Source organism: Orycteropus afer, unplaced genomic scaffold (assembly GCF_000298275.1).
Source record: "Orycteropus afer afer isolate SDZICR_OR568_19922 unplaced genomic scaffold, OryAfe1.0 scaffold00717, whole genome shotgun sequence".
Lineage (NCBI taxonomy): Eukaryota > Metazoa > Chordata > Mammalia > Tubulidentata > Orycteropodidae > Orycteropus > Orycteropus afer.
Window position 1 is genome coordinate 328,245 of NW_006922304.1, and position 11,523 is coordinate 339,767.

The 11,523-nt window shown below is 42.9% G+C and overlaps 1 protein-coding gene across 1 annotated transcript; it reads left to right on the forward strand.

The window, feature by feature from the left end:
• The first annotated feature begins 363 nt into the window (after window positions 1–363).
• PRND (prion like protein doppel) lies at window positions 364–900 on the forward strand. The gene has a single exon (XM_007957212.1). The coding sequence runs from the start codon at window positions 364–366 to the stop codon at window positions 898–900; it is 537 nt and encodes a 178-aa protein (XP_007955403.1).
• The last annotated feature ends 10,623 nt before the right edge of the window (window positions 901–11,523 follow it).

Below are 11,523 nucleotides of genomic sequence, written 5' to 3' on the forward strand. Positions count from 1 at the left end.
TACCTGGTGTCTGAGTTAACCTTGTGCAGCCCAAGCATGGGAAAACTATTATGTTTTGGGGATAAGGTGATGCAAATGGTTAACATGCTTGGCTGCTAATCAAAAGGTTAAAGGTTGAAGGTTGAAGGTTGAAGGTTGAAGGCTACCCAGAGGTACCTCAGAAGAAAAGTCTGGTGATCTACTTCCAAAAACAGCCACTGAAAACCCTGTGGAGCACAGTTCTACACTGACACCCACTTCTATCCACAGGATGGCAACTGGGTGATGTCTTAGGAAAACTGTCAATGAATGAGGGGAGGGAAGACTGGTGTCCCACGTGGGAAACTGATTGCATCAGCCTTTTCTATTGCAGATTCCCACACAATGAGGAAGCATCTGGGAGCAAGGTGGTTGGCCATTGCCTTTGTCTTATTCGTAGGCCATCTCTCTGTGGTCTCCGCAAGAGGCATAAAGCATAGAATCAAGTGGAACCGCAAGGCCTTGCCAAGCACCGCCCATGTCACCGAGGCCCAAGTCACCGAGACTCGCCCGGGAGCCTTCATCAGGCATGGCCGAAAGCTCAATATTGACTTCGGAGCAGAGGGCAATAGGTACTATGAGGTCAACTATTGGCAGTTCCCTGATGAAATCTACTATGACGGCTGCTCAGAGGCCAACGTGACCAAGGAGGTGTTTGTCACCAGCTGCATCAACACCACCCAGGCGGCGAACCAGGAGGAGTTCTCGCGGGAGAAACACAACAACAAGCTTTACCAGCGCATCCTGTGGCGGCTCATCAGGGAACTTTGCTCCGTCAAGCACTGCGATGTTTGGCTGGAAAGGGGAGGAGGGCTTCGGGTCAGCCTGGACCAGCCGGTGATGCTCTGTCTGCTGGTTTTCATTTGGTTTATAGTAAAATAAGTTTGCAAAGAGATAGTAGCCCTAGAGATGAAGCTGTGAGTAAAACATGGAGTGAGTTATCCTGGTTCTTCTCTGCCAGCCCCCAAACCCAAACTTCATGTCTGAAGGTACCAAAGAGCAGTGATTCATCAGCACTTCCTCAATGACTCCCAAGTATTCACTCTGGTATTTGTTTGTATTTGCTGAATGTGTGTGCACTGGTCCCCTCTATGCTGTATCAGAGAACAGGTCTGTGGCTTGCTCATCCTTGAATTCCCAGCTCCTAACAGCAGGCCTGGCACACGGTATTATGCAATAAATGTTTGGTGGATAGATAAGAGAACGTTCCAAGAACTATGCCAAGCCCTTCAGATACTCTCCAACAACTCTTTGAGGCAGATGTTACCAATTCTACAGATGAGGAAACAGGTTCAGAAAGGTGAAGTGACTCACCCAGAGTCACACAGGTAGAAAGTGCCTGTTGCAGTTCAGCTTTGGCTTGTCTGACCTCAGGTTTTCTGCTCTGTCCGTTCCTGGAGCTATCTCATTGTCACCTTCTGGTTCACAGAGCCCAAATCCAAACAGGTGTCTCTCATGAAACAGGTGGGCCTTCTCTGTGGAAATGAATGGTAAGACCCGAGCCAATGGCTGGATACTTTGTTCCTTCATTACACAGAAGTTTAGTTTAATTCCTCTAATTAAACTAAAATATAATTAAGGAGTTAAACTAAAATAGACACAGCTAGGCAGACGCCCGGGAATCATACTGTAAAGAAATACTGTTAAGCTGATTCCCAGAGCCAACTGGATCCACAGCAAGATGTTTCTACAGCACATAGATTTGCTCCACAAGAAGGGTAAGTGTTTGTGGTTTCCATCTCTGAAATAGTCCATGTATTTAAGAAAATATTTTTAAATGACGTCTTTGCTTTCTAATGTTCTGCCAACCTTACGTGCATGTTTTATGTACACATGAGTGTCTTTAAATATACCTTTCTTTACACACATGTTCACATAATCCCCATCAGTTCTTTTAACAATACTTTGTGGGGGGGGGGGACACTTCTGTGAACCACCTATCACCCAAAATAATTACACAGCAGAAAAGTTAGAAAGAAACCAGTGTTTTTATAGAGACCCAATGAAGAATTCATTCATGAGTAAGCAAAAGTAGATACACCACTTATTACATTATATATGTAATAATATAATGAAATATGAATATGGTTTAAATGAAAATAATGAAGGTAGTGCTCCAAGATGCCCCCCACAGGCCTTCTGGGGTATTGTCTCAGAACTCTCGGAGTTGCTGAACTGTATTTGGAGATACCAGCTGCTGAATATTATCAGTTCTTCTTTAAAGAGCGTCTGTAAGGAAAAAGAAAAAAAAAAAAAATGTATGTAGTCAGAGAGTTTACCCCAAGTATTTTGAAACATTTCTGTTGATAGGGGTACCTCTTGTGCTTGAATCCCCCTGCTATCAGTGCTCGTCTTAATGATACAGTTAGAAGATGCGAACAACCAAAGTGGGTGAAGGACTTGGGGGCAAGGCAGCCCAGGGAAGTGGCTGCCCCCTGGATCCTTGGAAGAGAAGCCTGCCCGCCCTCTGCTGAAACAGCACAAGAGGGTTGCAAGACCGAACTTGGTTCTTCAGGCTGTGAAGTCTTCACTTCTGCTCCACAGTCCTGCTGAATTCTAGATCAGAGACCAAGAAAAAAACACACCACCTCAAGATTCTCGCTTGCAAGCCAATTCTTTATTTAAGAAAAAAATATAATAACAACAGCAATAAGGAAAGAAAGAAAGAAAGAAAGGCTGATGCTGAAATGCCTGGGCCTGGCTCTTAAAAGCGTAATTGAAAGGGCCCACACAGACAGACGAGCCACGTGACTTCATCTCTGATGTGAATATGTCATTATGCACTTCATTTTCTGTAATTGCTGTCTCTTCTCATTTTGTTAATAGCTCCAGAAGCCAGACTTAAATGGGGAATGAATTTGTTCTTGGTGATTCAAAGGCAAAATTTACTTAGGGAGCTTTAGGAGAAACTGCATGTGCTTGACTGTCCCGGCTCATGGTTAAAACCTTGCGAGTCTGTTGGTTACTTTCATCCCTACTATGTGGAAGACATTGTGAAGGGCTTTTGAATTATTCTTTATGCAGTCATTTTAAAGTGGGCATGATTTTCACCAGCCATCACTTCCTTGTATCCATGATTGTTGACTTTTTGAAATATAAGTGTATTGTAAAAGTGCCATTAAAATTACAACAGAAATCCAAAACAAAAGTGTTCATTATCCTGTCTTCTAGCTAAGGCAGTATTTTCATGTGCCCCACAGCCCTCTACTTTGCATCCGTTTGCATACACAAATGTGCATGTTTGCAGTAATAATATAGATGAAATCTCCTATTTTAAATTTTCAATTAACTTTATTCTAGGCTTTTGTCTTTCATTTTCTTGTCTTTTGCTTTCTTGTCTCCCCTTCTGCGTTCCCCCGCCCCACTCCCTCCTTCCAGCCTGAGGGTAGCCACTAAACCTATATTGTTCTAAGACACATGGGCGAAGGTTTTTCCTTTGGTTACTCTTTTTTTTTTTTTTTTAATGCTATAACTGCACATATTATACTTATTCTCACAATTTTTTTTCTCTGCCTTAACTCTGTATCATGAACCTCTCTCCAGGTCAATAGGTAACTAATCTTACTTTTTAATTACTGCATAATATTGCATAGTACAGGTCTGCCATTGTTTAAGCATTACTTTGTTGATGAACTTTCAAATTGTTTTCAGTTTTTGCCACTGCAAACAGTAAATATCCTTATACATACTTGCCTCTTGTGCTTTCGTTTCTGTGGTATAGTTTCACAAGTGTAGAATTTCTGGAACAAAACCTCTGCATCATTTAAATTTTACTGGATATAACCACATGACATTCCCACGTAGTTGCAGGAGCGATGCCCATTCCCACCAGGAGTGTATGAGAGGGACTGGTGTTACCTTTTGAGAGTTGTCATTAAGGTTTGAGAAGCTGCCTTTTCCATAAACATTACTTGAACATCTTCTCTTCTTGGCCCACAACATACCTAAAGCCTCCCAAGTAATTTCTGACCATAAGGGCCACTGGGAAATCTCAAAACCAGTAGCAATTTTCCTTTTATGCTTGGTCTTTGGCCCAACCTATCTTCATTAAAAAACAAAACCAAACTCACTGCCATAGAGTTGATTCAACTCATAGCAACCCCTCCTTGGGTTTCCTAGCCTGTATCTCTACAAAAGTAGATTGCCCAATCTTCCTTCCGAGGAGCGGCTGGTGGGTTTGAACCACCAGCCTTTGGGTTAGCAGTCAAATGCCTTAGGCACTATACCACCAGAACTCCCCCATCTGCATTAGAAGCCAAGAAAACAAGCCGTGAATATGTAGGCTTCGTCATCAGAAGACGGTGTGTTTGCACAACCGTACATTCCCCCTAGCAGCCAGGGGAGAGAGAGGGTGCAGAGTTCCACTGCTCTCCTCCCTAGGGCCTTGGGTAGACAATCAGCACCTCCTTAGAGGTCCCACCCCCATAGCCCTGCCCCACCCCTAACCCACACTCTAACTTGCTCAGGGTGCACCTAAAAACATTTAGAAAACAAACCCTCTGGTTTTATTAAGGTTCATTTCAAGGAGTGGCCATGGGTTCATTCTGAGCTGCCCTTACTCTCTACCTGATAACAAGTGACTAAAATGGGAGCTCTGGTAGCATAGTGGCTAAGGCACTTGACTGCTAACCAGAAGGCTGGCAGTTCAAATCCACCAGCCACTCCTCGGAAGGAAGATGGGGCAATCTACTTCCGTAGTGATACTGCCTTGGAAACCCAAGGAGCGGTCACTATGAGTCGGGTTCGACTTGATGGCACATAACAACAACAACAACAATTTGGGGTGGTGGCTGACTGGGTGAGAGGGGCCTACTGGATACCTGTGGTGTGGTCACTTCTTGCATCTCCAAGCTACACTCTTTCTTCTTGTGTTGTATGTGTGAGGCTAACCAGGGATGCCCTAAGATGCCCGCATGTTGCTGTGGGGCCCAGTCTGAAGTCTGCCAGGGTTTCACAGAATGCTGACCACAGGCACGGTCACACACATGCAGACAAATCAGCACAGTGGCACACTCACCCGCTGAGACAGTGAGCAAGAAGACTTAACACATATAGCACGCCCATACGTTTCAATTTCCCCAGCTGTTCTGTTGAAGACCTCTGGCGATCCTGGCTCATCCTGGGACTGTATGCTTGCTCTCTCCACCTCAAGTCCATCCATGGGGCTCTCATGTCTCCTGTCCTTCTCCTGGCAGAAGATTCCATTTCAGGAGGCACCCAGCTTCTCCAGGAAGCCAAACCCCAACGCCACACCCTTGTAAAGCAGGAATGAGCCAGACACTGGCTATTGTTTCTTTGAGACACCTCAGAGCTATCCCAGATCTTCCAAAATTGTCCCAGAAAAAAAGACTCAGTTATTTCCCTTGGCAAATGAGAGCTGTCTTCATTCCCTAGGGTTGCCATAACAAAGTATCACCAAGTGGGTGGCTTAAAAGAACTGACATTTACAACTTCTTCATAGGTCTGAAAGCCAGAAGTCTGAAATCATGGTGTTGGCAGGGCCATGATTTCTCTGAAGGCTCTCGAGAAAGATCCTTCCTTGTCTCTTCCAGTTTCTAGTAACCACAGGCATCTCTTGACCTTTTTTGTCTTATAGATGTATCTTCATGTGGTGTTTTCCCCTGTGTGACTCTGGTTCATGTCTATTCTCCTTTTTTATAAGACATCACTCAGAGGGAATTGGGAGCTCTGGTAGCATAGTGCCTAAGACACTTGACTGCTAACCAGAAGGCTGGCAGTTCAAACCCACCAGCCACTCCTCAGAAGGAAGATGGGGCAATCTATTTCCATAGTGATACTGCCTCGGAAACCCAAGGAGGGGTTGCTATGAGTCAGGTCTGACTCGATGGCACATAACAACAACAACAACAGAGGGAATTAGGACTCACCCTACTCCAGTATGACCTCATTAACTTAACTGATAGCATCCTTAAAGAAAGATCCTACTTCCAAACAAGGTCACATTCATAGGTACAGAGGTTAGGAATTCAACATATCCTTTTGGGGGGCAAAGTCTAATTCATAAGGGGAGGCTTCACTTGGGCCTGTGACTCTAAAGGGTCTTAACTCTGAGCCGCAACAAGGAACAGGGAGAATGGAGATTCCACTCCCTAAAGCACTAAAGGACTCACACAATCAGCAGTAAGACCCCCAGGTATTAGAGTAAAAGACTATCTCTGAAGTCATCTGAGATGCTGTGGTAGTTAAGGCTATATTTCAACTTGGCTGGGCCTGGTTGAGTGGCTGAGCAGCTGGATGTAGTATTCCCCATGATGAGACTAGTAATCAAGTCCATGGTGGAATCTACTGGAGCAGCTAAGTAGCTGGCTTAGGGATGTGGTCTACTTCCAGTATATAAGGAGAAGCTTTGAGAAAGGTCTCTAAGCTTTTTGGCACACTTGGACCCTGCATGTAGCTGAGTGTTCATTCAGCAGCCTTCCATCTTGGGATTCCATCCTCCCAATCTGGGGATTGTTTCTGACCTTGACCTAGTGGACTGTCATATTGCTTGATAATCTTGTAACTATGCCATTTTCTTTGTCAATCTTGGGTTTGTCAGCCTCAGTAGATTGCAGCTGCCTGAGTTAAGAGAAGCCTCCAGCTTCAGTGGGCTGAGAGCAAAAGACAGAGCTGAAGCCCAAGGTTGAGGGGCCTTCACCCAGCCCCTAGAGCCTGGCACTTTGAACTCAGACATCTAGCCTTCTAAACTGAAAGAGAATAAATCCTCATTTGTTAAAGCCACACGTTTGTGGTTTTTCTGTTAGAGCAGCACTAGAGAACAAAAACAGATGCTCAGACTGAAATGAACACCATGGACTGACCACCCTCTTCTAAAGACCTTTCTGGGGGCTGCACCCAGCACAAAGCTGACCCCCAAAGAGAATTTAGTCTCCAATACCCAAGTGTCACTGCCTCCCCCAAGATGTCCACCCCTGCACCCTGGTCTTAGCTTCATACCTCCTCCCACCAGCCCTTGGGATTTTCAAAGCATATTTTAATGCAAACCCCTTTGTGGGAAAATAATACCTTGTTAAACAATAGAGATTGTGTTAACTTCAACAGATTTGGACGTTAAATTGGGGGAGGAAATTGGCAGATGGCCAAACAGGAACTAGTGGAAGTTGGAAAGAGGCATGTCAGGGCCAGAGGAACTAACAAAGCTAATCTCCCTGTGAGGAGGGAGGTGGGCTTGGGGGGAGGGGTGTTGAAGGAGACCACCCATCAATGTCCAAGAGGGGTTACAAGCTTAAACTCTTTAGACCTGATGTAAGCATACCCCTGGGTTCCCCCGGCTCAAAAACCAAAGTTCAGTACCAAGGAGAGAGATTTTCAAGCACGGATCAGAAGGTAGGGCCCAGGGTAGGGTTCTTCTTAGGCAAAATCCAAAATAGTGTTTTGTGGTGCAATTTCCAAACCTATAATTAGGGTTTCTAATTTTTTTAACCGGCACTTTTGACTCAGGGCTCATTAGAAATCAAGGACAGAATGTAGGAGCTTATGGCTCTTAAAATATTCTTTGTCCCTTCCTGTGCCTAACTCAACACCACAACATCACCTCTGCTCACTTGAGGAACTAAATAGAGGGGAGCAGGGCAAAGGGTGCAAAGCTTTTCCTCAGATTTGGATGCACTTGACACAGCCAAAGCATGGAGGCCCCCACCCATCCAAAGGCTTTTCTGGGCTCATTGGCATTCTAAAGACAGACTCCCAGGAGCACTTCCTCTGAGCTAGGGGAATTCCAACTTGTGCAGACAGATGTTTGCAGAAGTCCAGTTTTTAAACTCTTGCCCAGGGAAGGACGCAAGCCTCCCTGGTCTGTCAGTGGAGCCATAACATCCGTAACTCAAGTCCATTGGCCTGCTTCCTTGGCAAGTGACTTCTTGTTACAATTACAGGTAATGTTTTCCTCTGGTCACTATCTCAGCTCCTAACTTACATTTGACATTTTAGCTAATACCTTTTTTTTTTTTTTTTTTTTGCCACATTTGGGCACTTTGTGGGTTCATCTATGCATTCATTCTTCAAACATTTATTAGGTTCCTATTATGTGTCCATCTGCTCTGTGCTGGAGCTATAATGGTGGACAAAACAATCCATGTCCTCACTGGGGGTCCAAGCACACGTACACATAGCCAGAAGTCTACTGGCACATCAACCCTCTGAGGGAAAAAATGAAGCGCTGATTTGTACCTTTTGCAATTTCTGTGGTGTAGATGGTAGCCTGGCCAATTTTAATTTACCAACATGATGTCACTAAACATGGAATTGGAAGAGTTGTGCAGTCACATCTCAGGAAACTGAACTAATGTAATCGATTACTTTGTCACATTTACACATATGAATTCAGTCCTACAAACATTTTATATCACCACCTGATTGTCATTGTCATAATGTGGTGCCTTGCATGTTGCTATGATGCTGGAAGCCATACCACTGGAATCTCAAATGTCAGCAGGATCACCCATGCTGGATAGCTTTCAGCAGAATTTCCAAACTATGTCAGAGTAGGAAGAAAGATCTGGTGATCGACTTCTGAAAATTAGCCAACAGGAATGTTATGGGTCACAACAGAACATGGTTTGACTCACTTGCTCTGGACACATCATCAGGAGGATCAATTGATAGAGGAGAACATCATGCTTTATATATCTGTGTGTGTGTGTGTGTGTGTATATACATATATTTCATATATACAAATGTATACATAAATACACATTTTATATATGTGTGTGTGTATGTGTATACATATATATATATATATTGCGCTCTGGTAGCATAGTGGCTAAGGCACTGCTAACCAGAAGGCTGGCAGTTCAAACCCACCAGCCACTCCTTGGAAGGAAGATGGGGCAATCTACTTCTGTAGTGATACTGTCTCAGAAACCCAAGGACGGGTTGCTATGAGTCGGGTCTGACTCGATGGCACATAACAACATATATATATATATATAATATAAACTAATGGAATAGAATTGAAAATCCAGAAATAAACTTACACATCTATTATCCATTGATTTTTGACAAAGGTGCTAAGTCCATTCGATAGGGAATGAAGAGTCTCTTCAATAAATGATTAAATGATGTTGGAAAAATTGCATTTTCAAATGCAGAAAAATGAAACAGGATCCATGCCTCACACCATACACAAAAATAAATTCAAAGTGGATTAAAGACCCAAGTGTGCAAACTAAAACTATAAAATTCTTAGAAAGAAAATGCAGGGCAATGCTGTTGGGCCTTGGTTTTAACAACAGATTATCGATATAATAATAAGAGTGCAAACAGCAAAAGAAAAAATAAATAAATGAGACCTCATAAATATTAAAAACTTTTGTTCATAGACCCAGAAGACTTGAAAGCAGAGACTCAGAGACGTGTATACCAGTGTTCATTGCAGCACTATTTACTAATAGTCAAAAGGTGGCAATAACCTAAATGCCCATCAGTGAATGAACAGATAAACAAAATGTGGTACTTACATACAATGGAACACTACTTAGCCTATAAGAGAAATGAAGTTTTGATACATGCTGCAATATGGATGGAGCTTAAATGCATTATGCTGAGTGAAGTAAGTCAATCACCAAAGAACAAATATTAGATGACGTTACATATAAAAAGACAAGAGAAGGCAAATGTATAAAGATCAAAGTTTATTAGTGGGTACAAGGCTCAGAATGGAGGCAAAAAAGGGGGTTATTGCTTATAGAGTACTGACTTTCAACTTACAGTGATAGAAAAATCAGGTTTATTAAAGAAGGGTATGGTTGCTCAGCCAATTAATATATGTCAGTAAGTTGTACATGTGTAAAAAGTTTAACTGACAGAGGTTGTGTGATAGATATATTCACAATAATGTCAAAGAAAGGAGTAGCTCCTGAGGCTGCTTATTTACATCCAGACACTTTGATTTCTTGGATTGGAGGTTTTGGGTCCTGGTTTCATGGAACATCCCAGTTAATTGGCTTAATAACATGTTTAGTGTTTCTGTTCCACTTCCTAGTTCATTGTGTGGTGCATGGGGGCTTTGAAGCGTGTAAGCAGCCATCCAAGGCACAAAAATTGGTCTCTATTCACCTGGCACAACGGAGGAAGGAGAGGCAGGAATAGGAGGAGGAAATGGGATATGTGGCTAGTTGCCTCCATGAACAACTGCCTCCTTTGCCATAAGGAGAAAAAAATCACTTCCATCAAGTCGGTTCCAACTTATAGTGACCCCATTGGGTTTTTGAGGCTGTAAATCTTTATGGAAATAGATCGTTCCATCTTCTTTCTGTGGAGTGGCTGGTGGATTTGAACTGCTGACCTTCTAGTTAATAGCCAAATAAATGCCTTATCCACTACACCACCACCAGAGCTCCTTTGCCATAAGACCATAAGAACTGCATGGTGCCCAGCTACCATTACTGAACATTTTGATCAAAGATTATAAAGAAGAATCCTGATCAAAAGGGGGGAAATGCAGAACAAAATTTCAAAGTCTTATAGACTCCAGACTTTCTGGAGACATGGAGGCTGGATGAACCCCTGAAACTATTGCCCTGATATAATCTTTAAAACTTAAACTAAAAATATCCCCTAAAAAACAAACAAACAAAAAAAAAAAACTCACTGTCCTAAAGTCTTCCTAAAATCAAACAATAATTTAGCTTAACTAGTAAAGAATTTCTGCCTGGAATACTGTGCTCTTTTAAGATCTATCTACATGGGGTGAAATCGACAACAACAGCCTGAAAGATTAGATAAGAAATCTGTGGGGCAGTGAGCTTATGTTAATGAGGGAGGAACAAATCAGAAAAGGAGAGTGAGAAGAGTTGCACAGCTTGAAGAATGTAATTAATGTTATTTTAATGTACAAATAGAAGCGAATTGGTGTATTCTTTCTATGTATATTCTCAAAAACAACAAAAATTAATAATACAAATTTTTAAAAATCTTAGGATGTCTTGCTTTAGGATGGTCCAGACTCCACAGTGATGGTGCCTCCCCTTCAGAGGCTTTAAAGGGTACTGAGGATTATAGGGGAGCCTGTTCTGGGAACTGAATTGAGCCCTGTCGTGTAGTGGTTAAAGTGGTTGGCTGTTAATCAAAAGGTCAGCAGTTCGAACCCACAAGCCACTCCAGGGAGATAGATGTGGTAATCTGCTTCTATAAAGATTTACAGCCTAGGAAACCCTATGGAGCAGTTCTGCTCTATTCTATAAGGTTACCTAGGGTTGGAATCAATTTGACATCAGTAGGTTGGTTTGTTTGTTTTCCTTTCATGGGAGCTAGAGGGAGAGGCATTTACCTGGTACTGGAGATGTTAGAGATGAAACTTTGGAGATGGATCCAACAGAATACATAAGCAGAGTCCAGCAAAAAGTGAAGGAATGGGCCAGGCAAGGGCATTCTTGTAAGAAGGAACAATAACATGGGAAAAAGCCTGAAGGCTATAGAGGTGACAAGCTGTAAACAGCAAAGACTGTGACTGGGGGAGTGGGGAGAGATGAAAAAGGGTGATCA